The sequence below is a fragment of the Pinus tabuliformis genome, chromosome 2_1 (genome assembly GCF_031772625.1).
Source record: "Pinus tabuliformis cultivar Carrire ecotype Pingquan chromosome 2_1, CPIR1, whole genome shotgun sequence".
NCBI lineage: Eukaryota > Viridiplantae > Streptophyta > Pinopsida > Pinales > Pinaceae > Pinus > Pinus tabuliformis.
This window is the reverse complement of record NC_142299.1, coordinates 934,311,525-934,335,927: the sequence shown is the minus strand read 5'-3', so window position 1 is coordinate 934,335,927 and position 24,403 is coordinate 934,311,525. Positions and strand designations below refer to the sequence as shown.

At 42.5% G+C, this 24,403-nt stretch overlaps 1 protein-coding gene across 6 annotated transcripts in view; it reads left to right on the top strand.

The window, feature by feature from the left end:
• LOC149203713 (uncharacterized) overlaps positions 1-24,403 on the top strand; it is a 554,312-nt gene that overhangs the window by 514,924 nt on the left and 14,985 nt on the right. For 4 of the 6 annotated variants that reach the window (XM_089403546.1, XM_089403545.1, XM_089403543.1 and 1 more), the window contains one exon: positions 10,987-11,085. In XM_089403546.1, the coding sequence (XP_089259672.1) occupies positions 10,987-11,085 (99 nt within the window). The remainder of the gene's footprint in view (positions 1-10,986; positions 11,086-24,403) is intronic. The other 2 variants (XM_089403544.1, XM_089403542.1) reach the window with 1 other exon arrangement.

Genomic DNA, 24,403 nt, shown 5'->3' with positions numbered 1-24,403 from the left:
CATGGATTGGTGGGGGGATTCGACAGAAAGAGTGGGCTAGGTCTATACTCTTGTCTCCACTGCACGATTTCCTGGTTATCTTTGTATTCTAGTCTCGTGGGGTCTCCTTTATTGTCCATTAGCTTTAGGCTTGGCACTACATGGAAATCCCAATTTTGGTTGCATGGTCTCGCTTCCCAAGACCATATACAACACTCCTTTCCTCTCATTTTATCCCCATTCATCTCTTGCCACCCTGGTCCACGTGTGTCCGCTAGGTACACATAGGGTTAGCCTCCTCCTCCCCTTATCCACACCTTGGGTTGGCCCTGGGACGATGCCCCAAAGGTTGATGCAGCTAAAAAGAAAAGAAAAAGCGTAATTTGGCCACTCTCAATAGTAAATGTACCACAAAATGCAAAAGATAGTCGGGACATACAAATTTAGCATGTGGACAAAAGCCAAACATGAGCTCAACCCCTTATTTATGGCCATCACCCTGGTTCCTATGGGTCGTAGATGAACCCCCTCCACATTAAGGAACCCATGATAGTCCCAAACTGCTAGTGGGCAATGAACTACCTCACCTCAAAAAGGGGTATCCACTGCTATATCCTACACTTCATGCTCTCATCCCTTCAAGCCCCAAGCAGTTATAAGGAAAAATCGATCAAAGGAAAAAGGCATATGAAGAAGGGTGGAAAAACAAAAGCCCGGGTAACTCATGTACCACAATTTGCTCCCTCCTACACTCATATACCCAAGTGTGGGCTTTCCTTATTATAGCTACCCTTGAACCATGGCATGTGGCTTGATGCATTCTCCTGATTCCCACTCTATTCCATCACTACATCACTTGCCACCTACCACCTGATGGATGTACCATGGACATGTCCCCTGCTTTAAAAGTTGAAACCACCTAAGAAGGTCCTTGATTAACCCCCTTATTGAGGTAGAGACACTTGTACATGCCAAAGCCCACTATGGAAGGGCATGCCACCATGAAGTGCCCCATTGATTCCATGATTTGTAAGCTCCTTTACTTATTTATTCTAATGATTTATTGTATTGGAGGGAAAGGGGACGCATTGGATCTTATGTAGGATTTCAAGTGGGTCCCCATTTTGGGCGTGGTCTCCCTATATGGGGTCTTAGCCCTCCAGAGGGCCACATGGGCACTTGTAGGGTGAGTGTTGAGAACCATGGGCCTCCACCATAGCAAAACTTACTTCATGGATCCCCAGCACCAATCATTGATTGCTCGTATTGAGGATGATGCACTTGGCTCACCATCCCCAGTCGGCTCCACACTTGCATTATACACTTGGTAGATGTTCCAGGGTTCAAATGAGGATGTATCTCACTACAGGAGACAAAGGGAGGGCTTATGTTATCATCTTGGCCCTTACAAATGGTTTACAGGCATTTCAATCCACTTGGAGACCCATGAGGATGTCCTTGTGCCCCCTCACTCACTTGGGGAGCACCAAATGGATTTGCTTGGGAAACAAGGGGCCAACCCCTTTTCCACTATGTTTGGAGTCCATTCTCACATCATGGCACACTTTGTGTTATGCACCGATCTTGGCGGTAGTCTTTCAACTGCTCATAGGCAGGGGCGACACCACCATCTGATTTCTTTTCAACAATACTTTCAAGTGTGGACTATGCCTAACATTCCATACTTGGTTTATTTTTCACTTTCTAAGCATTAACATTCATAACACAGCGGAAACATTCATTTAATCTTCTTTCATCATCATCATTTACAACATATGCATAGTGGATACAATCTTTAACAGGAGGGGCAACTCCCTGAATATGAGTCTACCCACAATGATAATAATAATCTTTCATAAAATATACAAGTACAGTCTTTGAAGAGGAACCCCAACTTCTTTCTTACAATTTTTGTCAAAATCCAAAGTTCAACCTTCTCGTTCAGTCGTTCCCGAACCACCGTTCAGCAAGCACCCACCCCAACCGGGTCGAGTCGCCCAACTCGTCGAGCAAAGGCTCCCACCCAGGTCTCCCTCTGCGCTGACTCGTCGCACCAACCTATCACACCACCGGTCACTGCAGCTCGAAGCACAATCGGTTACACAGTTCGGTGCCTTGTTCAGCCTTCGCTCTTGGTGTGTCGCCCTACTTGACGCTTGTCCGCAGCTCGCCCAATGTCCAGCGCTTCACCCATCTACAACTCGCCTAGCCGCAGCCATGACTACAGTCTCAACCGCAGTCGCACCGCAAAACTCCACCGCAGTCGTTCTACAGACCCATCGTTTGGCCCAGCTCGCCCTGTCGTGCAGCGCGCCCTCCGTGGGCCACGTGCCGAGCAGATGTGCCCACCACGTGCAACAACGCCCAACCAGGTTCGCCCGTCGAGCAGACGTGCCCAGCCTGCGCCCAGCGAAACCTGAAACTCTACGTTCCTACTCCTTGGCTTGGTGATTCAATCAAGAGTCACCTGCACCTTGCCTTCACCTATTCGTCCACCTCTTTGGCTCACCCATCTCCTTGAGCTCGCACTTGTTGTGAACTTGAAGTGATGCCTTTCTCCTCCATGGCATCCGCTTACTTATATGCTTTTCCACGGATTAATCATGGGTCGGCCTACCTAGGCCAACCTTCCAATTCAGCGAACTGCATCCCCACTGTATATGTCGGCTCGCCCATGTCGCCGCCCTGCCGGGTCCACATGCCCAACTTCGCACAGTACAAGCTCTCCTTCGCAAAGTTCGAACACTTAGCCAATTTTTCATCCTTTCGGTTTTTCGACTCTGTTGACTCGTCGCAACTCGTGTCCTGGGCACCTTTAACCAACCGCTCGCTCATCGCAACACCAACTCGTCCCATCGTCGCAACAAAAATCGCAACCAACTCACCCGCTTGTCGACTCGTCGTTCGCTTGGCTCGTCGCGTTTAACCGAGGGCGCGTCGCCCAACTCTGTCGTACACCAACGGCCGACTCGTGGGCTTGACATACTCCCCCACTCTAAATGGTTGTTGTCCTCGACAACTCTCCATCCTGACAATCACCATCACCAAGACTATCAAACCACACGAATGTGTGTATGGGTAATACAGATGTGTCCACCTCTCAACCTACCTCATGTCATAGATATGCCAAACTCTGCAAGAAATCATGTGTTGTTACCCCTCATGTCAGTGACTAATTGGGTAGCTAATCCAACCATGCATTACCTCCATAAGAACTCGTGCCCCTACGTCGTCATGATTTTCCATTGCATGCTACCTGTCAATTTGTGTCATCTCACCCCTAGATGCCTGCTCAAAATGTTGGAGACTCACTACCATGAGCAGTTAACAACGAGCCTCATCTCCATGATAGTCTAAGAAGATAAGGAGGAAGTAGAGCTTGAAGGATCTTCCTCATTAATCAACTCAATCCATCTATCAGGATCCTCCACTTCTAATCTCTGCAAGTATGCTTCCTAATCCTTTGTCTGAACATTCAGCCTAACATCCTCATCCTCATCCTCACCCATCTCCACTGCCTCTAGCCTCCTTGATAGATCCAATATACTATTAGACAATGTTCAGATCACTTGTGATTGTTCCATAAGCTTTGTCTCTGTAGAAGACAACCGCTTATAGACCTCTTCATCTCACTTGTCATCCTCCATATTCATCGCTGTCAGTTTACACTCGGCCTTTGTAACTCCTACAGTCGAAACACCAATAGGTACATCCTCTCGTCCATCGTAAATGTACAGTTTCTTCATATGGGGAACTACCATAGCTTCAAATTGCTTCATCAACTCCATGCCCAGTACAGCTTCGTAGTCATCTATCTGCACCACAGTGAAATCAACCTTCCCTGTCCATTCACCAAGTGTCACATCCACTCTCTCAGCTACACCAATCAAGGAATCTGGAGGAGAATTCACTGCCTTCATTTGTGCTTGCATTGGTACAAACTTCAGCCCAATCCTTCTCGCAGTATCCTTGCTCATGAAGTTGTGAGTTGCCCCACTATCCACCATAGTGAGTACAACATCACTCCCAACTTTCATCTCAACATATTCTAACTTGTTTCTTTCCGAATCTCTTCGTGAGACCACCGCAGCTCCTAGAATCTGCATGACCCCAATAGAAGTTTCCTCTTTCTTTTTTGCATTGGATTGTGCTATCATAGCCACGTTTGGTCTTGAAGGACAATTCTTCACCATATGCGGTTCCTCACATATCCAACACTTCAACGGTTTCTTTGTCTTCGTCTTATTATACGATCTCGAAGGTTCCTCCTTTGTAGACTTCTCTTTCGGCTTGTTAGTGTTTTTCTTCTTCTCTTTGGTTCCTTCGTCATAGTGTTCTACCAAGCGATCCACAGCAGCAAATGCTTCTTCAAGTGTTTTTATCTTTTGCCTCTTCACTTCATTGCGTGCCCAAGGCTTCAATGCTATGATAAAATTGAATACCGTGTCCCTCTCCACCATGTCTGGAAGTTCCAAAACTGCACTTGAGAACTCTCGCTAATAAGCTTGTAGATTCCCTGTTTTCTTTATATACTTTATCTTCATCCTTGCATCCCATGTTTCGTCTTGTGGAATAAAATGAGTTTGCAAAGCCTTCTTCAAATATTCCCACGAAGTGATCTTCGCAGCATTGCCACTGGCAATCTGGTCCATCTTCCTTCGCCACCACATCTTAGCATCCTTCGTCAAGAACTGAGCAGCTACTTTGACTTTGGTTTCCTCATCGGACATCCCCAAACGCTCCAAGTACTGTTCCATGTCCCATAGAAAGTTACCAAGAGTTTTTGCACTCCTCGTCCTGTCATAAGAATCCAGTGCCTTGACTTTCACATGACCCGCTCCTCTACCTGAGTTGTGCCCAATAGCCTTTTTCAAAACCGCTATCTCATTTCGAGCATCTTCAAGATCTTTCTACAATTCCGAGATTTCTGCCAAACCTTGGTCCCTTGCAGCTCCGATCTCTTTGACTTCCTTTTTTGTTTGCATATACTACCACTCAGTATATTCATATCGGACCTTGAGGTCTTCAAGCTGCCCTTTCACCTACGAATAGCCGTCTCGAATTTCAACATTCTCAGCCTTCATTGAAGCCATATCATAAGCTAGCATCTCCATTCGATCCAACACCCTATCCATGAAAGCAGCTCCGGCGTCATCGCCAGATTCACCTGTTATCACTTGAGGTTCCTCTGCCATTTCAACTATCTGCTTTCTTTGTAGTTTGGTATAGACCATAAATCGATCAAAAGTCTTCGTCGTATATTTGCCTGAAGTGTAGAGATACACCTCTCTACTTCTGCAACCTTGTTCAACCAAATCAGACCCTTGATATCACTTGTCACAAAGTGCAAGTGCTTCAACTTTCCTGTAAATCAAAGCCCGTAGAATCTGGAGCTCCGATACCACCTGTCACGCCCCTATCTTGGCAGTAGTCTTTCAATTGCTCATAGGCAGGTGCGGCACCACCACCCGATTTATTTTCAACAATACTTTCAAGTGTGGACTACGCCTAACATTCCATACTTAGTTTATTTTTCACTTTCTAAGCATTAACATTCATAACACAGCGGAAACATTCATTTAATCTTCTTTCATCATCATTATCATTTACAACATATGCACAGTGGATACAATCTTTAACGGGAGGGGCAACTCCCTGAATATGAGCCTACCCACAATGATAATAATAATTTTTCATAAAATATACAAGTACAGTCTTTGAAGAGGAACCCCAACTTCCTTCTTACAATTTCTATTAAAATCCAAAGTTCAACCTGCACGTTCAGTCGTCCCTGAACAACCGTTCAGCAAGCACCCACCCTTGCCGGGTCAAGTTGCCCAACTCGTCAGGCAGAGGCGCCCACACTGGTTGCCCTCCGCACTGACTCGTCGCATAAACCTGTCGTAGCACCGGTTACCGCAACTCATCGCACATCCGGTTACACAGCTCGGTGCCTCGTTCAGCCTTCACTCTCGGCGTGTTTCCCTACCCGGCGCCTGTCTGCAGCTCGCCCAACATCCGACGCTTCACCCGTCCGCAGCTTGCCCGGCCGCAGCCGTGACCGCAGCCTCAACCGCAGTCGTTCCGCAGACCCGTCGTTCGGCCTAACTCGCCCTGTCGTGTAGAGCACCCTCCGCGGGTCGCCCACCGGGCAGACGTGCCCACCACGTGCAACAACCCCCAACCCGGTTCGCCTGTCGAGCAAACATGCCCAGCGAAACCTAAAACTCTGCGTTCCTGCTCCTCGGCTTGGTGCTTTGGTCAAGATCTGTCTACACCTTGCCTTCGCCTATTCATCCACCTCTTTGGCTCGCCCTTCTCCTTGAGCTCGCACTTGTTGTTGTGAAGTTGAAGTGATGCCTTTCTCCTCCATGGTGTCTGCTTACTTATATGCTTTTCCACGCATTAATCACGGGTCAACCTACCCAGGCCAACCTTCCAATTCAGCCAACTGCACCCCGACGTTACGTCAACTCGCCCATGTCGCTGCCCACCGGATCCACATGCCCAACTTCGCACGGTAGAAGCTCTCCTTTGAAAAGTTCGCACACTTAGATAATTTTTCGTCCTTTTGGTTTCTCCACTCTTTGTTGGCTCGTCGCAACTCGTGTCCCAGGCGCCTTTAACTGACCGCCCGTTGCAACACCAACGCATCCCATCGTCACAACCAAGTCGCCCGCTTCCCGACTCGTTGCACCCTCTGACTCGTCATTCACCCAACTCGTTGCGTTTAACCGAGGGTGCGTCTCCCCACTCCGTCGCACACCAACCACCGACTCGTGGGCTTGACACTTTGGACTTCATTAGGCCTTCTCAATGGTCCAACGACTCATTATATTAATCATTCTGCCCTCTTGAGAGGCTTACTCTTGTGTTATTGAGCTATTTTGGTGGACTTGTCACCAAGGAATGTTAGTATTGCACATTATTTTATTATTTGGGGCTTAATTAGGTCAATTAGGAAAATCGAACTCATTAAAGATTGTATAAATAGATGAGAGATGATTCATTTCTCTCATCATCACTTGGATTTGTGTTTAGTCGCTACTTGAGAATTCCGCATTCCCTTTGGAGGACGAGTTTGGTTTCATGGATGAATTTTGATGTATGGATTCTATCTTCCTAGTCTTGGAGCTTCATTATTGACATAATTTGATGATTGGATACACTCATTTGTACATGTAAGTGATATTTTTCATGCTTATTCTTGTTATTTACTTTGTCACATGAAATGTTGTTGGGATTTTCACTATATAAGTCTGAAATTTACTGCTTTTCTATGCGAAATTGTGGAAATTTAGAACTTTTTTAGCTTACATCATTGCATGGACCATGTATAAATGCGTGAATGTTCCTAGAGATTATTGTCATTGAATACATCTTGATAAGTCATCAATTATTGCATATCGAAGTATAAAGACTTTAAGTAGCTGCTCTCATGCACTAATGCCATGCAAAGTTGCTTGAAGGTCTCCTTGATTGGGTAAATCCTTTCCAAACAATAAATTCTCTTTGACTCCATCTCTCCCAAAGGATAAGACACTAATCCTTCCATAGGTGATCACTTTTAAAGAATATTTCTCTCACCTCTCCTTTTTCTAGGCCTAGCCTCCATAAATCACCAAGGGCATCATTTTTCTCCTATTGTAGCCATCAAAAAGTTTGATCTCTTGTCCATAATTGTGTTAGGGTTTTCTCTAGAGGCCCTTCAAATTTCAAGAAATTCTGACGATGGGATCTTGAAATAAAGTAAGCCCTAGCTCAAAGATCGTTTCTTGCCCTAGGTTTGCGTTTGGCTAGTGTATTTGGATCATTGCATTCAATTCTCCAAAGAAAATTTGTACTTTGACCCTCTTCTCTTTCTTAATTAGGTCAAGCCCCTCCTTGGTTGATCAACTCCACATCCTTGACCTTATTATCGGTCCACTTAGTGCCCATGTGTACCCACAACTTTACAACTCTAATTCCACAAAGATCACATAAAGACCAATTCTCCATAAGGATAGGAACCTTCTTGACAAGACATATTCCCAAACCCTAGCCTCAAGGATCCTCTTGGCCCTTCCTAGAGTGCGTATCACCTTGCTTTCCATATAATTGAGCAAGAAAGCCATATAATTGAGTCCCTCTTGTGAATAGGTCTTGGGAATCACCCTTCATTCTTCCATTGACATATTCATTATTGTGATTCCTCTTATACCAAGTCTCCTCCCATCGGTGAAAGTCCGTAAAAAGAAGGGAGCCTTAACTGAGGTGATAGTGGGTTATCGCTCCGTTGTTGCCCCTTGACCTAGTAGTTGCTCTATAGGAGCCCCTCTTAGGATCCCTACTAGTTTGAGTTGTAACAAACCCAAGAGCAAGTACAAGTCGGCCCAATGGAGGGTTATTCGATCCTCAAGAAAGACTATAAATAGAAGGGAGCTTGACCTCATTTTGACACAATTGCAAGCAAGTTTGATTAGTAATAGTGAAGAAGAAAAAGAGCAGTTGGAGAACGAAGAGATGAAGCCGAAGTTTGTCAAGGACCAATCACAAGCCACACGTGCGAAATTTTACCATAGGGCCATATTTTGACTGCAAGATGTTTGTTTGACCACCTTTGAATTTAAAGTATTTTGCGCAGTTTAACTAGTTTTGACTTGCTAGAGTTTGACTAGGTTTGACTGTTATTTTGACTTGGATATTGGCACAGATTCTAGACAAATTGAATTTGTAAACCTTGCTGAAAAATAATCTTTCCTAAAGAAGAGTTGTTGGGTTTCTCTCAAGGTTGGGTTTCCCAGGTGAAAAAATTTTGTTTCTATTGTGCATGGTTTTCTTTCTATGATCTTTATTGTTTCTGCTACATTTACTCTTGATATTTTCTAAAGCGTAATTGCTCAATGATATCGGTGGCATAAGAATACTGTGTGAAAATCATTAGGAAGTAATTATCTAGCAGAAAATTGTATTCTATTATGCATCTTGTAGAAATTTCAACAGGAGGGACCATATACTAATTACTGTTAAATGCAATAGTGATTATCAAATTGGAAGTAACCACTAAAGCTTGGAAGAAATGATTTAAGGTGTTCACTTACTAAAACTGTGATTCAGAAGAAATATAGGAATAAATCTCATTGCCTTTTCACATGTGATGTAAGTTTACTAAGCCACTAGAAGAGTTGTATAATGCTAAAAATATTGGTCACACTAATCGAAATTTTAACTTGAGTTATACAAAGTGTGCCATGGAAATCAAGTGTGAGATCTTTTATTAAAAGCTTTAATCTCCATTTGTAAGGAAACAGTTCTATCTAACTTCTATTTGCTTCCAATCTATATCTATAGGAAAGAGATATATTGCACTGGGAGGCATATTCTACAACTTAGTATCGGTGAGATGTGTTGTAACATGTGTAACGCTGATGCCAAACAATGTAAAGGTTAAAAACATTACTACGAATATGAACTATCCTTTGTTAAACCATGAATTTGCAACAAAAGTGTCATTCTAAAGCCCAATATGGGTGAGATGTGTAACATACCTTGTGTAATGCCAATGCCAAACAACGTGAAGGTTAAAAACTTTAATATAAACCAGCCTATATAAAACCATGAATAATTATAAAACAGGTCAGTCTTATAAATAAAAAGCAAGAATAATCCATACAAAAACCATTATAGATAGAAAAGAAAAGGACAATAAAAATTTCAGAAGTGCGCATCTGAGATCTGTGATCGAGAGTAATGAGTGGTCCATGAGGATTTCTGAAACGTGTGAAATCCCGATGTTCCCAAAGAGACAATTTTAGAATTGTAAAAGCAAGCCATAAGATAATGGTATTATTAGTTTGTCTTGCTAAGTGAAACTTATGTTGTTTCTTCGTTTCATATAACTCAGTCTACTTATTTCAAATTATCCCTGAAATTTCCAAAACTTAAAAGAGGATATAATTTACCATGTCAGTTGCATGGATATCCAATGCCCCGAGCATTTTCCAGATAGAGGTATAATTAACCATTTGGATGGCATATATGTATTTGATCCAATCAGTTAGCTTTGTTTACTAGATTATATTTTTATTTTCTATATTTAACATAGAAACTGCTGTTTTTTACTTTGGGTAGTTAATTGGTGCATTTTCAGATTATGCATAGATTAATAGATACCCTGAGATTCACCATCAACGTAGATCTGCCTCTGCTAGTTGATAATGTGTCTTCTTGTTCATGATGTATCTTTTCATAGTAGCATTGTTCTATTCTTGTAGCACTGCAAGAGCGAAGTCGAACCTTATATAAAAGTCATTTGATCAAAAGGAAGATACAATAAAATTAGCACCAATGAATTTTTGTCCAATGTACCAGTGAGGTTAGAGTTGAGACCATTCAAAAAAGTGCAGAAGAAAAAGAGAGAATCTTGTTTTCTTTTAACGGAAGTTTGTCTACAAGAAAGGTCAGCCTTATGTAATATAATGTTTGAAGGAAGCTTGTATGAGAGAGTCAATATTGTAAATACAGTGGACCTTTAAATCTCCTGATCTAAAGCTATGCAGACATCACATTTCCTAAACTGCTATAACCTTTGGATAAGTAATGTGCCCAATCAATAAAACGTTGAATTATGCCTTTTTGTAACTTTTGAAATATTTCAATGTAAAGTCTGCTTGGACACCACATTTCTAAAAACCGCTATAACCTTTGAATGTGTAATCTTACTAGTCAATAAGACATTGAATTATGCCTTTTTGTAACTTTTGAAATCTTTCGATTGAAAGTTGCTCGGACACCATATTCCAAAAAACCACCATAACCTTTGAATAAGTAATCTGCTCAGTCAGTAAGACTTTGAATTATGCCTTCTTATAACTCTTGAATGAGCTTTTCTTGTATTGATGTTAGTTGTCTACTCATCGCCATATGTTTCAACCACATATGTCCAACCTATAATACAATGAAGAGAACTTGTGCAAGATATTTTGATTTTCTATTACATTGTATGGGAACATTGACATGGATAAATAGGCATTTGACTGTCTGCAGTTGTCCCGATATGTATTGGACACACATCTAGGCACACTGACGAGCCGGACAAAGAAAGCAGTGCTAGATTTCTCCCCTCTGGTAAGAATTTTGGAAGCAAAATATCATTACTGTTTCTGTAAAATCTTTGAAGGTAAAGTAGAGAATTTTATTATTTTTCTGTAAACAAAACCGGGTCCTTGATTTGACTACTAAGATTCTCCAGATGCTAGCAAGAAATTGTTATCCATAGGCAACTGCTATTGAGCCTCTCTATTAGCTGTTGCATTGTATTGTCTAAATCTGGCTAGCTAACCTGTAGATTTCTGCAAGAAAATATATACGTAAGCCATTGGAAGAGCAAGTGGAGCTGAATAATTTCTCTCTATTACCTCATGGGATATTTGTATTCTAATCGTTTAATTGAACTGTAGAATTTTAGTTCGTGAAGTCAAGTAGTTTGAATTGCTTAAAATTGTCTTACCAATTGTAATCTGGAAAATGCTAGCAAGTTAAGTTGTAATTTATTTCAATGCTCTTTCACATTAGCAATAAAATATTTTGTAAATATGCATGTGTATTGTGAAAATTCTATCACTGCTGCAACTGATTTACTTTTCCTACTTATATCATAAGTTATTCATGAAATTATTTCAACAAACATTAAAATAAATATTGTTGCAGATATCACACCGTAATACAGAAACAAACATATGCACACATTGACACAGTTATTTTGGACTAATGTCCCCAAAAAAACCCAATGTGGGAAAACCGGTGCAGCGAGGGAGGATTTTATTATTCAGCAATTTTCTTGTACAACAGGGTGCCAAACTGGCTTACCCATAGATAGACAAACTTCCAACACTTTTCTAAACCCAGCGTAGGCCCTACTGACCTCTGCTACAGCCTGAAACCCTCTGCGTCAGCCTGAAACCCTCTGCGTCAGCCTGAAACCCTTTGCGTCAAACTACTGAGGCTCTGTGCAGCGTCTCTGGGCTTTTGCGTCACTCCTGCAACCTCTGTGTGGCTGACGCATGCCTTTCTGGCTCTACACAGTGTTTGCTGCCTCTGCGTGGCTTACTCTGGCTCTGTGTCTACTTCTTCTACGCTGATCTGTCGTCTCTCTGTTCTGTACTTGCTGCCTCCTGACTGCTCTCCAAACGACTGATTCAATTTCTCAACAAACCCCACTCTAGAAATTGAACTGACTAGTCTCTCAGTGTGTTCTCCAAGTGCCCCTCAAGCCTCCTCTCATACTTTTTCTGTTGACATCTCAACGGCCAAGATTAAGTCCCTAATCAACGGCTAAAATTAGATCTGGCTTGATCCATGTCTTTTGGACCATTATAACATAGATTCATATTAATACACATTAATATTTTATTTTCCCTAAGTTTAGACTTAGGGACTCCAGTAAAAATATTAATTATTTTAATATCTCTTGATCTGTATAGAATCTTCCCAAACCCTTCTGGGTATTGGAGATTTTATGTCCCCCAACCTCTCCACCAAATTTCGTGGCTAGAGCACATCCGATGCTACCCCAAATCAACACTCCCTCTTAGCGAGGACTGTGCTTTAGCAATACTCCTCACTGAGTATTACTCTGATCATTTGGCATCGGTACCTGTGCTGATGTTAGGCCTTTCTGCCCAACATCCTCTGCACTGCTGCCCATGACTCTGCTACTGCCACTGCTGCATCTATACGACAGCTCCCTCTGCATCTGTGTTGTTGTTGGTCCTTTCTCCCAACACTGCATCTGTGTTGTTGTTGGTCCTTTCTCCCAACACTGCATCTGCACTGCAACTCCCTCTGCATCTGTGTTGTTTTTGGTCCTTTCTCTCAACACTGCAACTCCCTCTTCATTCGTGTTGCTAACACACTACTTCTAAAAGGGGTTCTTTACCATTCCCATCTTTTCCCTGAAGTAGTCAAATTTTGACTTTCTAAGGGCCTTGGTGAGGATATCTGCCACGTGTTCCCCTGTAGGAGTGTAGCTCAACTATACAGCTCCTCGTTGGACACGATCTTTGACAAAGTGACACTGGATATCAATATTCTTTGACCTATCATGAAATACTAGATTCTCAGAGAGTTTGACACAACTCTGATTATCACACATGATCTTGGTCACCTCCATATTTCTTCTGAATAGGTTTACTAGCAGTTTTCTGAGCCATATGGCCTCACACGAAGCTGTGCTGCTGCCATATATTCTGCCTCAAACGAGCTCAAAGCCACGGACTTTTGTTTCCTACTGCACCAAGAGGTTATTCCTGATCCAATATTGAAACAGTACCCGGAGGTACTTTTCTGATCCACTAAACTTCTTGCCCAATCTGCATCAGTAAATCCACTCAACCTGATTTCCTTCCCCTTGTTGTACAAGAGCCCATAATCAACTGTTCCCTGTAAATACCTGAGAACGTGCTTGGCTGCTACCCAGTGTGCCCTCTTTGGTTCCACCATGAACTGACTGAGGGTGTTGATAGCGTAGCAAATATCTAGCCTGGTATTGACTACATACATCAGGGACCCTATGAGCTGTCAATATAGGGTGGGATTGACATCCTTGCCTTCTGATGCATCAATCTTCTTCCAGTTGGTGATCATTTGCATAGCCATAGGTCTACAGTCTCCCATCCCAAACCTTTTCAGGATTTCTGTAGCATACCTTCCTTGCCCAAGGAAGATTTCTCCTTTCTGCTACCAAACTTCCAACCCTAGGAAATAGTGCATTCGTCCCAGATCCTTCATATTGAACTCTATGGTTAGATTCTTCTTGTAGTCTTCAATGGGACTAGATGATCCTGTCAGGAAGAGATCATCTACATATAATACTAAGATAAGTGGCTCGCTCTCTACGACTAGATAGTAGAGATTCGGATCCACGTCACTCTTGACAAACCCCGTCTTCTGCAAGTAGCCATCTATTCGACCATACCATGCTCTTGGTGCCTGCGTCAGCCCATACAAGGCTTTCTTCAGTCTACATGCATGAGACTTCTTCTCATGAGTATCAAAGCCCTTTGGTTGTTCAGTGTATACTTCTTCTTCTATTACCCCGTTCAGAAATGTCGTGTTGACATCCATCTGATGGATCTCCCATCCCATCTGGGCTGCAAGAGATATCATGGTCCTAATAGATGTATACTTGGCTACCAGGGCAAAGGTTTCCTCATAGTCAATCCCTTCCTTTTGAGCATACCCCTTAGCCACAAACCTAGCCTTGTATTTTTCAATACTATCATCTGCAACATATTTGATCTTGTAGATCCATCTTGAACCTACCACAGATCTGTCTTAAGGCCTTGACACCACCTCCCAGACATCGTTTACCATTATGAAGTTATACTCCTCCACCATCGCATCTAGCCAGACCTGATGCTAAGCTGCCTCCTTGAAGCTGGCAAGCTCTCCATCCCGAGCTACTAACGCCTAATACATGTCTCGCTGTTTTCGCTCCCATTTACTGTTCCTTGGCTCTTCGATGAAGTTCTTTGCATCACGCAGAATCTGACGAAGTTCCCTACTGGTTCTTCCTCTGTCAACAGGTGCTTCTGTTTGCTCCTCTTCCTCATCCTAAAAATCTTCCTGATCTGAGGAATGATTCTTCACTTCTGTTGGTTGAAGAGGCATGACCAACAGATCCTATTTCGACTGCTCCTTGGAAGGCATTTCGCGAGATCTTCTAAAAGCTTTGTCCTCCATGACTTTACATCTCGTCGTAGTACTACCTTCTTGCTCCCTGGAATATTGATTTTGTATGCTTTAGTGTTCTCGTTATATCCTACCAGATACCCCTTTTCTACCGTCTGATCTAGCTTCTTCCTCTTTTCTGGGGGTATGCGACAATATGCCAAACTCCCAAATATCCTGAAATGACTAACTTCAGGTGTCTTCCCAGTGAATACTTTCTCTGGAGTAATCTTGCCCAATGTCCGATGAGGAGTTCTGTTTTGAACGTAGACAGTTGTGTTGCATGCTTCTGCCCACAGGAATTTTGGCATATCCTGATCATACAACATGGCCCTCACTGCTTCTACAATAGTCTTGTTTTTCCTTTCTGCCACCCTATTCTGCCCCAAATTGTAGGGAGCTGTCCACTCTCTTTTGATGCCCTCCTTAGCGCAATAATCAATGAAGTCCTTATCGACATATTCTCCACCATTATTTGAGCGCAAGACTTTTATTTTCTTACCTGTTAGATTCTCCAGTAGAGCCTTGAACTCCTTGAATCGACAAAAAACCTCATCCTTGGTTTTCAGAAAATAGATCCAAGTTTTCCTCAAGTGGTCATCAATGAAGGTATGGAAATACTCGGCACCATTGAGAGCTTTGACGGACATAGGTCCATAGATATCTGAGTGTATCAATCCTAGTACACTCTTGGCCTTGTGGTTGCTCCTATGAAACGCCGCCTTGGCATACTTTCCTAGAGCACATCCCCTGCAGACATCATCTCATTCCGTACTTAGATCCAGAACTCCTATTACAGTGCTCTTGATAATTCTCAGAGCTCCATGGTGCAAGTGACCCATCCTTCTGTGCCATAGTTCATTCAAGTCTTTGTCCCCATGACTGCCTATTAGTGCCATTGGAGATTCTAGTTGTAATCTGTACAATCGATTACTTTTGATCCCAATCTGCACTTTCTTTTTCCAGCTCGGGTGTTTGACGTATACCTTTTCCTTGATGAAGTAGACGTCATAGCCCTTGCCTTGTAGTTGTGACACGGAAAGTAAGTTCATCCCCCATACTCAAATCCGGAACTCGTGTTACAGTGCTCCTGAGAATTCTCAGAGCTCGATGGTGCAAGTGACCCATCCTTTTGTGCCATAGTTCGTTCAAGTCTTTGTCCCCATGACTGCTTATTAGTGCCATTGGAGATTTTAGTTGTAATCTGTACAACTGATTACTTTTGATCCCAATCTGCACTTTCTTTTCCCAGCTCGAGTGTTTGTGTATACCTTTTCCTTGATGAAGTAGACGTCATAGCCCTTGCCTTGTAGTTGTGACATGGAAAATAAGTTCATCCCCCCATACTTAGATTCAGAAATCCTGTTACACTGCTCCTGAGAATTCTCAGAGATCCATGGTGCAAGTGACCCACCCCTCTGTGCCATAGTTCTTTCAAGTGTTTGTCCCCATGACTGCTGATTAGTGCCATTGGAGATTCTAGTTGTAATCTATACAATCGATTACTTTTGATCCCGATCTGCACTTTCTTTTTCCAGCTCGAGTGTTTTACGTATACCTTTTCCTTGATGAAGTAGACGTCATAGCCCTTGCCTTGTAGTTGTGACATGGAAAGTAAGTTCATCCCCAATCCTGGCACATGCAACACATTTGTGGCACGGAACCGCTCTCCCAATTCTATCTAAAAAGTTATGGTACCCTTTCTTACTGGAGTACACTTTTCCTTATTCCCCATGGTGATTTGAAAGTTCATCTTCTCTTCTCGATATTCTGAGAAACACTCCCTGATTCTCGTCATATGCCACGAGGGTCCACTGTCTATATACCATAGTTATGATGATGCAGCACTAGTCATGCACGCCACTTCTTCTTCCAACCTAGAAGCCAACATAGAGAAATCGAAATCTCTCTCTCTTGTGCAATCTTCTGAAAATCTGCGTGAGTCCCCTGAGTTGGATGCCTCTACATCGTGGTCTCAACCCATAAATGATTTTCCCTTTCTGTCTCTGATTACTTGCTCTGATACCATGTGAAAATTCTATCACTACGGCAACTTATTTATTTTTCCTACTTATATCATAAGTTATTCATGAAATTACTTCAACAAACATTAAAATAAATATTGTTGCAAATATCACACTGTAATACAGAAACAAACATATGCACAAATTGACACAGTTATTTTGGACTAATGTCCCCGGAAAAACCCAATGTGGGAAAACCGGTGTAGCAAGGGAGGATTTTATTATTCAGCGATTTTCTTGTACAATAGGGTGCCAAACTAGCTTACCCACAGATAGACAAACTTCCAACACTTTTCTAAACCCAGCATAGGGCCTACTAACCTCTGCGTCAGCCTGAAACCCTCTGCGTCAGCCTGAAACCCTCTAAGTCAGCCTATCGAGGCTCTGGGCAACCTCTTTGGGCTTCTGGGTCACTCCTGCAGCCTCTGCGTGGATGACGCATGCCCTTCTGGCTCTACGTAGTTTCTGTTGCCTCTGTGTGGCTTCCTCTGGTTCTGCGTCTGCTTCTTCTACGCTGATCTGTCGTCTCTCTGTTCCGTACTTTTTGACTCCTGATTTCTCTCTATACCACTGGTTCAATTTCTCAGCAAACCCCGCTCCAGAAATTGAACTGATTCGTCTCTCTTAGTGTGTTCTCCAAGTGCCCCTCAAGCCTCCTCTCATACTTTTTCTGTTGACATCTCACCAGCCGAGATTAAGTCCCTAATCAACGGCTAAGATTAGATCTAGCTTGATCCATGTCTTTTGGACCATTCTAACACAGATTCATATTAATACACATTAATATTTTATTTTCCCTAAGTTTAAACTTAGGGACTCCATTAAAAATATTAATTATTTTAATATCTCCTTATCTGTTTAGAATCTGCCCAAACCCTTTCTGGGTATTGGAGATCTTTTGTGCCCCAATCTCTCCACCAAATTTCATGGCTAGAGCACATCCGATGCTACCCCAAATCAACATGTATATTAGAAGCAAGTTGAAATTTTTCTTTGTAACCATGCCAAGAAATTATGCCAAAATCCTTCTCATCTCTCAACCCCATTTCCCTAGACATACCTTTGTTACTGAGAAGGGAAACTTTGACACGTGTGGATGTAAAAATGTCATTCTTAAAACAAGTTCAAGCAGTCATGAGAACGGTTGTTGTAATGTCCCAAATGAAAAAATTTTGGAACAAACACTTCACATAAAATTACCATTTACTTAACAGAAGATTGCCATAAAAATTAAGCAATTAGAGCACTGCAATCCCATAACACAATGAACAAGAAAATTCTTACCTTTATTATATCAGATAAATTGGGGTTTACATGTTGATACAACCCATATAGCTGAGATAAATTGGCCTCAAGAATCTGCTCTCATACTGTGTTGACCCTCCACCAAAATTGAACTGAAATGCCACTGCCCGTCAAAGAATAGTCTCCTATGAATTTTGGGTGAATTCACCAAGGGGAGATGGGTACTCGCCGAATCTCACTGAATCATCCGAGGGTTTCCGTCCTGGGGAAGTAGAGAACCGGGTTCTCAAACCTCTCCACAAGAAGAAAATACAAATACAAGATGTCCTGCAATGGCCTCCTCCTCCTCTTTTATAGATTTGATGGACCCCTCTAGAACCTCCTATTTTATTATTATTTTAATCACGAGCACTTTTCACTCTTTTATTTTAATTAAAATGTTTTTTTAATGCGGGAAAAGGGTAAATTGGCCACCATGTCCCCTCATCTCACTGAAACTGATATCTAACCATCCCATCAAATAGATATTCTCATTCCAGTTCCAACGAGCTATTACACCAAGGTGTTCAGTCAATTATTCCTCCAGAAATGCCACCTTAAGCGTAATTAATTGAGTCAGGCCCAATAATAACTTTGTTTTCTTACAGTTGTTAGAATGTGTTGGAACAAAAGGCAACATGTGTAGATGAGGGAATATACCAAGCGAAAGCCATCAGACCTCATAAAAACTCCTCAAAAACCATCCAAAAGCCCCTAGGCCCACTGATGACGCCAACCAACATCTATGACCTGTCTGCCACCAACTCTGAAAGTCTATCCTAACCATGTCATAAGGAACACTGGAAAAAAGAATATTACAAATCCTCCCGCCCCAAGATTGCTTGCCCTCAAGCAATCCAAACCTGTGGACCATTCTGGCAATCGAATGCAACTGGGACCTAATGCTCGGATCCCATACGAACCACTGGGTGATGCTCTGCCTCTGTGTCAACCCATCATGAATGGATCCCTCAATGCCTAGATCCCAAATTGATATTTGACAGTACTTTTCATCAACCCATCCTCCTAGATCTCAATGCCACCATGGCTAATCATCGCCTAAACCCCATGGCTCAGATAGTGCTCTGTCTCCGACTATAGATGTTACTCCATAAAGCAATTACCAACTCATCAACTCTCTCCAATCCCACCTTTGGCATAGGTCGAGGTCAACCCCACTCTGTTGATGCTAGGCTAGTGCTACTGAAATACTAATAAATTTTCTATCCACATCCCAGTGCCCACTAAGACATGTAGTAACCCTCTCATTTGAGCGCCCCTGTTGTTCTGTGCCCCGAATTAAGGTTGATACTCCATCAAAGGATACCTACTCATGATCTTTCGCCAATCCATCCTGTGGGGAGAATCGGATGCATAGGCACCTGTATATGTGATAAGTCCCCTATGTTGCATCGTGCCCCACTCATACAACCTCGCCTGGTCAGTCAATAATATCCATCAAGAAAGCCCTACCTCTTTCCCTGTAATGGGTACAAGTGGCCAAATTGTGTTGCAAGCCCTATCTATGTACTCCTAGAGAGGGCTGCTCCTTGAAATTCCTGCGTTTCTACTAGCTGTTTGTGCATCTACCCACACCTCATCAGTGGGTCTACCCAAAGATGGATGCACCACCATCTCCTATAGCACCTGTCATCTACCAGCCTCCTGCACAACTACCCTATCAATATCCAACACCTTTTGAGGACAAGTGTCTGCAAATACTGCCACCGTGCTAGCTGTATGTACATCTGTTTGCTCCTCATCAATGGTTGGCCCCAAGGGTAGCTGGCCATCCTCCTCCATCACAAGCTCAATATGAACCTCCAACTGACTCTCCCCTAAAGGCTCATCATGCATAATATGTGCATCATCCTCCTTAGCTGACTCATGCTCCACCATATGTTGCTCATGTTGACTCATCATTGGTGACACACCATCTTGAGTGTCTCCCATTGGGTCCACTAACTACTCACCATACACACCAGAATATAACTCTGACCAGCTGTCAACAACTTCACATGACCCATGCTCCTCAGAGGCATCCTCGAATGAACCGATGGACTCATCCTAAGAGGAATCCTCACCCCGAGAGTCGAAAGGAATCTTCCCCTGCTCTGCCTCTATCATCTCATCAGTGTCACTCAAGCATGAATGATCAAGCCCCCAAGGTCCCTTGCAAATGAAGCAGAGACCCTTCCTCCTCAGCCCATTCTTACTGCATGATCCACCAAACCTGAGAAGCTCCTCCCTAGTCAACTATCTCTTGAACAACCCCATGTTTTGCTCAACCAACCTTTTGGCCAGTTCATAAGCAACAAGTGAAACTGGTTGTTCTCTCTTCCAAATGGTCAACAATCTAGCCCGCAACTCCCTGCAAATGGCGTCACGATCTCACATAACTGAAGACAAAATGGACAACATGTTTGCTTTGACCGTGTCAGGGTGATGATCCTTAATGCTGAAAAAGGATTGGAACATTTGAAGAATCAGGGCATCACACTCTAGATCAAACATGATGCCATAGGTTCAGAGCTTGGCCATATCCTCTAAAATTCGGAGCTTTTTCCAAAGGTAAGACCCACCGTGTTATCTAAGTCCTGAAAGGTCTCTACTATCAACTTGAAAATTCTCCTCATAACATTATCATTGAAAGGAGGTATGGGTGTTGTCAACCTCATAATGTTACTAAGACATGATGCAACTAGAAGTTTGACCCCTTCACAAGGTTCCTCCAAGAACTTGGGTTGTATTAAAGCTAGCATGGTTGGTTTCAAAGCCCACATCAACTTCTTCCCCTCCCACTGGTCTATCTTGGAAAGGAGTTCGTCCAACTCATCCAGTTTGAAAATGACTTTCCATGTGACCCTCATGCATTTTAAATCCATCCCAACTGAAAGGATTTTTTGTCCTATTTCCTGCCCCTTCTATGCATCTTTTGTTTCCCCTTTCTAAAGAATGGCATAGACCCCTTTTGAGAAAGGTTTGTTGTCTTGCCTAGGTGCATGGTGATTCAAGGGATTGATTTCTGCCCTGTTTAATCTGTTCAATTTATCTAGGATTTCCTCCATGATGACATGAACTTCTAACATAATGAAGCCACTATATTCTGGGTTTAGTTGGGTTGTTTCTCAGTGAGTCATTTTTTCAAACAGTTAAGTACACACTGATGTAGGTAAAACTGTTCTTGATTCCATTATAATGTTGCTACGTATTTAGGTGCAATACATAACACTAACAACCATGCATTAATTCACTTAAAAGAGAAAAATCAGTGACACTAGGAAATAGATGAACCTAATAGGTGTCTTCAGGAATAACTCCAATGATTCTTAAGCAACCCAGCTCTAGGATTACAATCTTCAGAACATAATCTTGAGGAGGGTACTCTGGTTAATGGATTTGGTTATTGGTGGATCACTTCCGTCCTATAAGAGACTACACAGGATTCTTTGTCTCCTCTGTCTCGTCCAGCAAGATTCATATGGTTTCTCCAAGCCCAAAACAACTCCCCAACTAGCGTTAATATGCTCAACTGAGGCGTGATCCTCTGTGGAATTCCTAGTTCAGTTCTCAAATTTGCAGTGGCAAGCTATAGGGATATGATCGGCTTCTCCTTCAGAATGTATCAATTCCTCTGACTTGGCTCTAGCATGACAATCACCATATCCCTTGGCTATGCAACTTGTCCACAAAGAAAGGTTTGACCAGCAATATACCATAGGAAATGTGGCCCTTGTTTATAGCCTCAATAAATTCGATTTATGGCTCTGACAAAGAAATGCCCACTTTTCTCCTTGGTACTTCTGGTCTCTTAATAAAAAATTAAATCTAGAAATTGCAGGCAGTGCCTCTTCCTTGGTTTGGGTAATTCAGCTTTGAATTCACACTAATCTGGATAATTCAGGCTCCTTCACTTCAATATCCTAGCAATGTAGCAATTAATTCGATCCTCAGGTAGCAATGACACAAATAGAAATCGGCCTTCAAATTTGCTTCTTGGTCCGCTACATGAATTAAATCGGGAATCTCCACGTTGTTGATCGATTAGCTACAGGTTTGAGACCGCTATCAATCCTTCACCACCAAGAATGACTGCGAGTCTAACACAGCTTCAAAAGTGTCTTACAATCTGAGTCTCCACGATGGAAGATATAACGCCCTTGCTGCAATACATATGCCTAGCGAACCAAATATATGAGCCGCGCACCAAAAATTTGATGGATCAATCAACAGTATGATTCGACACTGATGAATATGGCCTTGCAACCCTCCGCCACTTGCGCATCCCTTAATACGTTGTACGATGCTCCACAACTCTTTTTTTTAATAACTTCGACTTTGATTAAAATTGCTTATGGCCCCTTTAATAATTATTCAGTGCTCGGTTGCGACTCAAACGATACTTCCCGAAGCTCACTATCTGCCCAGACAAATTATGGCAATGCGATTGACCCAATTCAACGCTCCTCAGCGATTAAGCAATAGCTCGAGTTTGATGGCAACCACTGGATCTGCTTGTGGCCTTTCCAACGACAGCGTGGTGCCACGATTGGCTGTAGATGACACCTGATAATTTACATCAAATGATGTGCTCGGCTAAAGAAAATTTGCGGCCTAAATATATTAAAGTCGGCCCTTTCAACCAAGTTTGGACTGCCCCTTTCTAATAACTCAACCCTTGGCCGCTTGGTTGCATGATATAATTCACTGCATGCTTCCTTTCATAATTTGCATCAACTATAAAAATTCGGCCCTACTTTAAAATAATTAACTTTTGGATTAAAATGTGGCCCTTCCTTTGATAAATTATACTAAGCCTCCTAGACTTTGATGACTCCCTTACAACCGAGCTGCATATGGAAGTCTTTTCTCAAAATCATATATGCCCACTTGAATAATCCATGCTGACTTTTAATATGGTGGCCAATTTGCCGGATGATTATTGAGTGAAAGACAATTTTATAGCCCAATACTGGTTCAACAATTTGAAACAAAATTGTCGAATACTTAAATGAAAAATAATTCCATATGGTCTGTAGGAGGAAATCTTAAGCAATTTTGATTTATCTTTGGCACTGTTGAAATTTCTAAGTCTGACACCTCAGAAATCCCTACTGCAATATCTGGTTTATTTTCTCCTACTTCTTTCCATTAACAAATTATTTATAAATATAAACACTGAAAATAAACACAATTGCAACCTTAACACATATACAGATCAACAACTAAAATAACTGAGACAAACACACAAGGGACACCGTTATTTTTGGACAATCGTCCCTGAAAAACCCAATGCGGGAAAATCGATGTAGCATATAGAGGGTTTTATTATTATGCAGTTTCTGAATACAACTAGGGTGTCAGAAATGGCTCACCCTTCAAAGATTATCTTTGGCAGAAGTACCTCTCCTCGGAGACAGATATTCTGGCTGATCACCCACCAGATAATCGATCCCACAGCAACTATCACAGCTCCTTAGCTAGACAGTGAAAGCTGCTCCAAACTTCTCCACTTCTCTGCGTCATTCTCCAGGGACTGCGTCACCTCTCAGCTCCAGTCTGCCCCACGAAAATCTCCAGCGCTACCTCTTGGCCCTACGTCACCTCTGCTAGCCTCTGTGCAGCTACTGCTACCTCTGCGTCAGCCACTTGGCTATCAGCGTCAACCCTCTAGCCCTCTCCATCACCCACACTGGCCTCCTCAGCCTTTGCGCCAGTCCCAACTGCGTCTAGGTTAGCCTTCCCAGGCTCTGCGCTGTCTCTCTAGTACTATATCTGCATCTCTGCTATGTATTCTCAGCCTTCTGCCGAACTGCCTCTCACTGCAACAGATCACTGGTTTGATTCTCTTAGCAAACCCCGCTACAAAAAATCGAACTAACTAATAAATTTGATGTATCTCCAACTGACCTTCAAGCCTCCTCTTATACTTTTCATTTTGATGATTCAACGGCCGAGTTTAAGTCCCTAATCAACGGCTAAGATTAGATTTGGCTTGATCCTCGTCATTTAGAACTTTCTTATCGATTTTATATTAATACACATTAATATTTTAATTTTTCTAAGTTTAGATTTAGGAACCCCATTAAAAAATATTAATTATTTTAATATCTCTCCATTTGGGTGGAATTTCCCCAAACGATTTCTGAGTCTTGGAGACCTTATGTGCCTTAGCCTCTCCACCAATTTTCATGGCTAGAGCACATCCGATGCTACCACAAATCAACAGGCACCTCCAACGAAAAGCCTCAGGCTAGCAAGAACACCATCTCTGATACCACTGTAATGTCCCAAATGAAAAAAAATTGTAACAAACACTTCACATAAAATTACCATTCACTTAACAAAATATTGCCATGAAATATTAAACAAATAGAGCATTGCAATCCCATAACACAATGAACAAG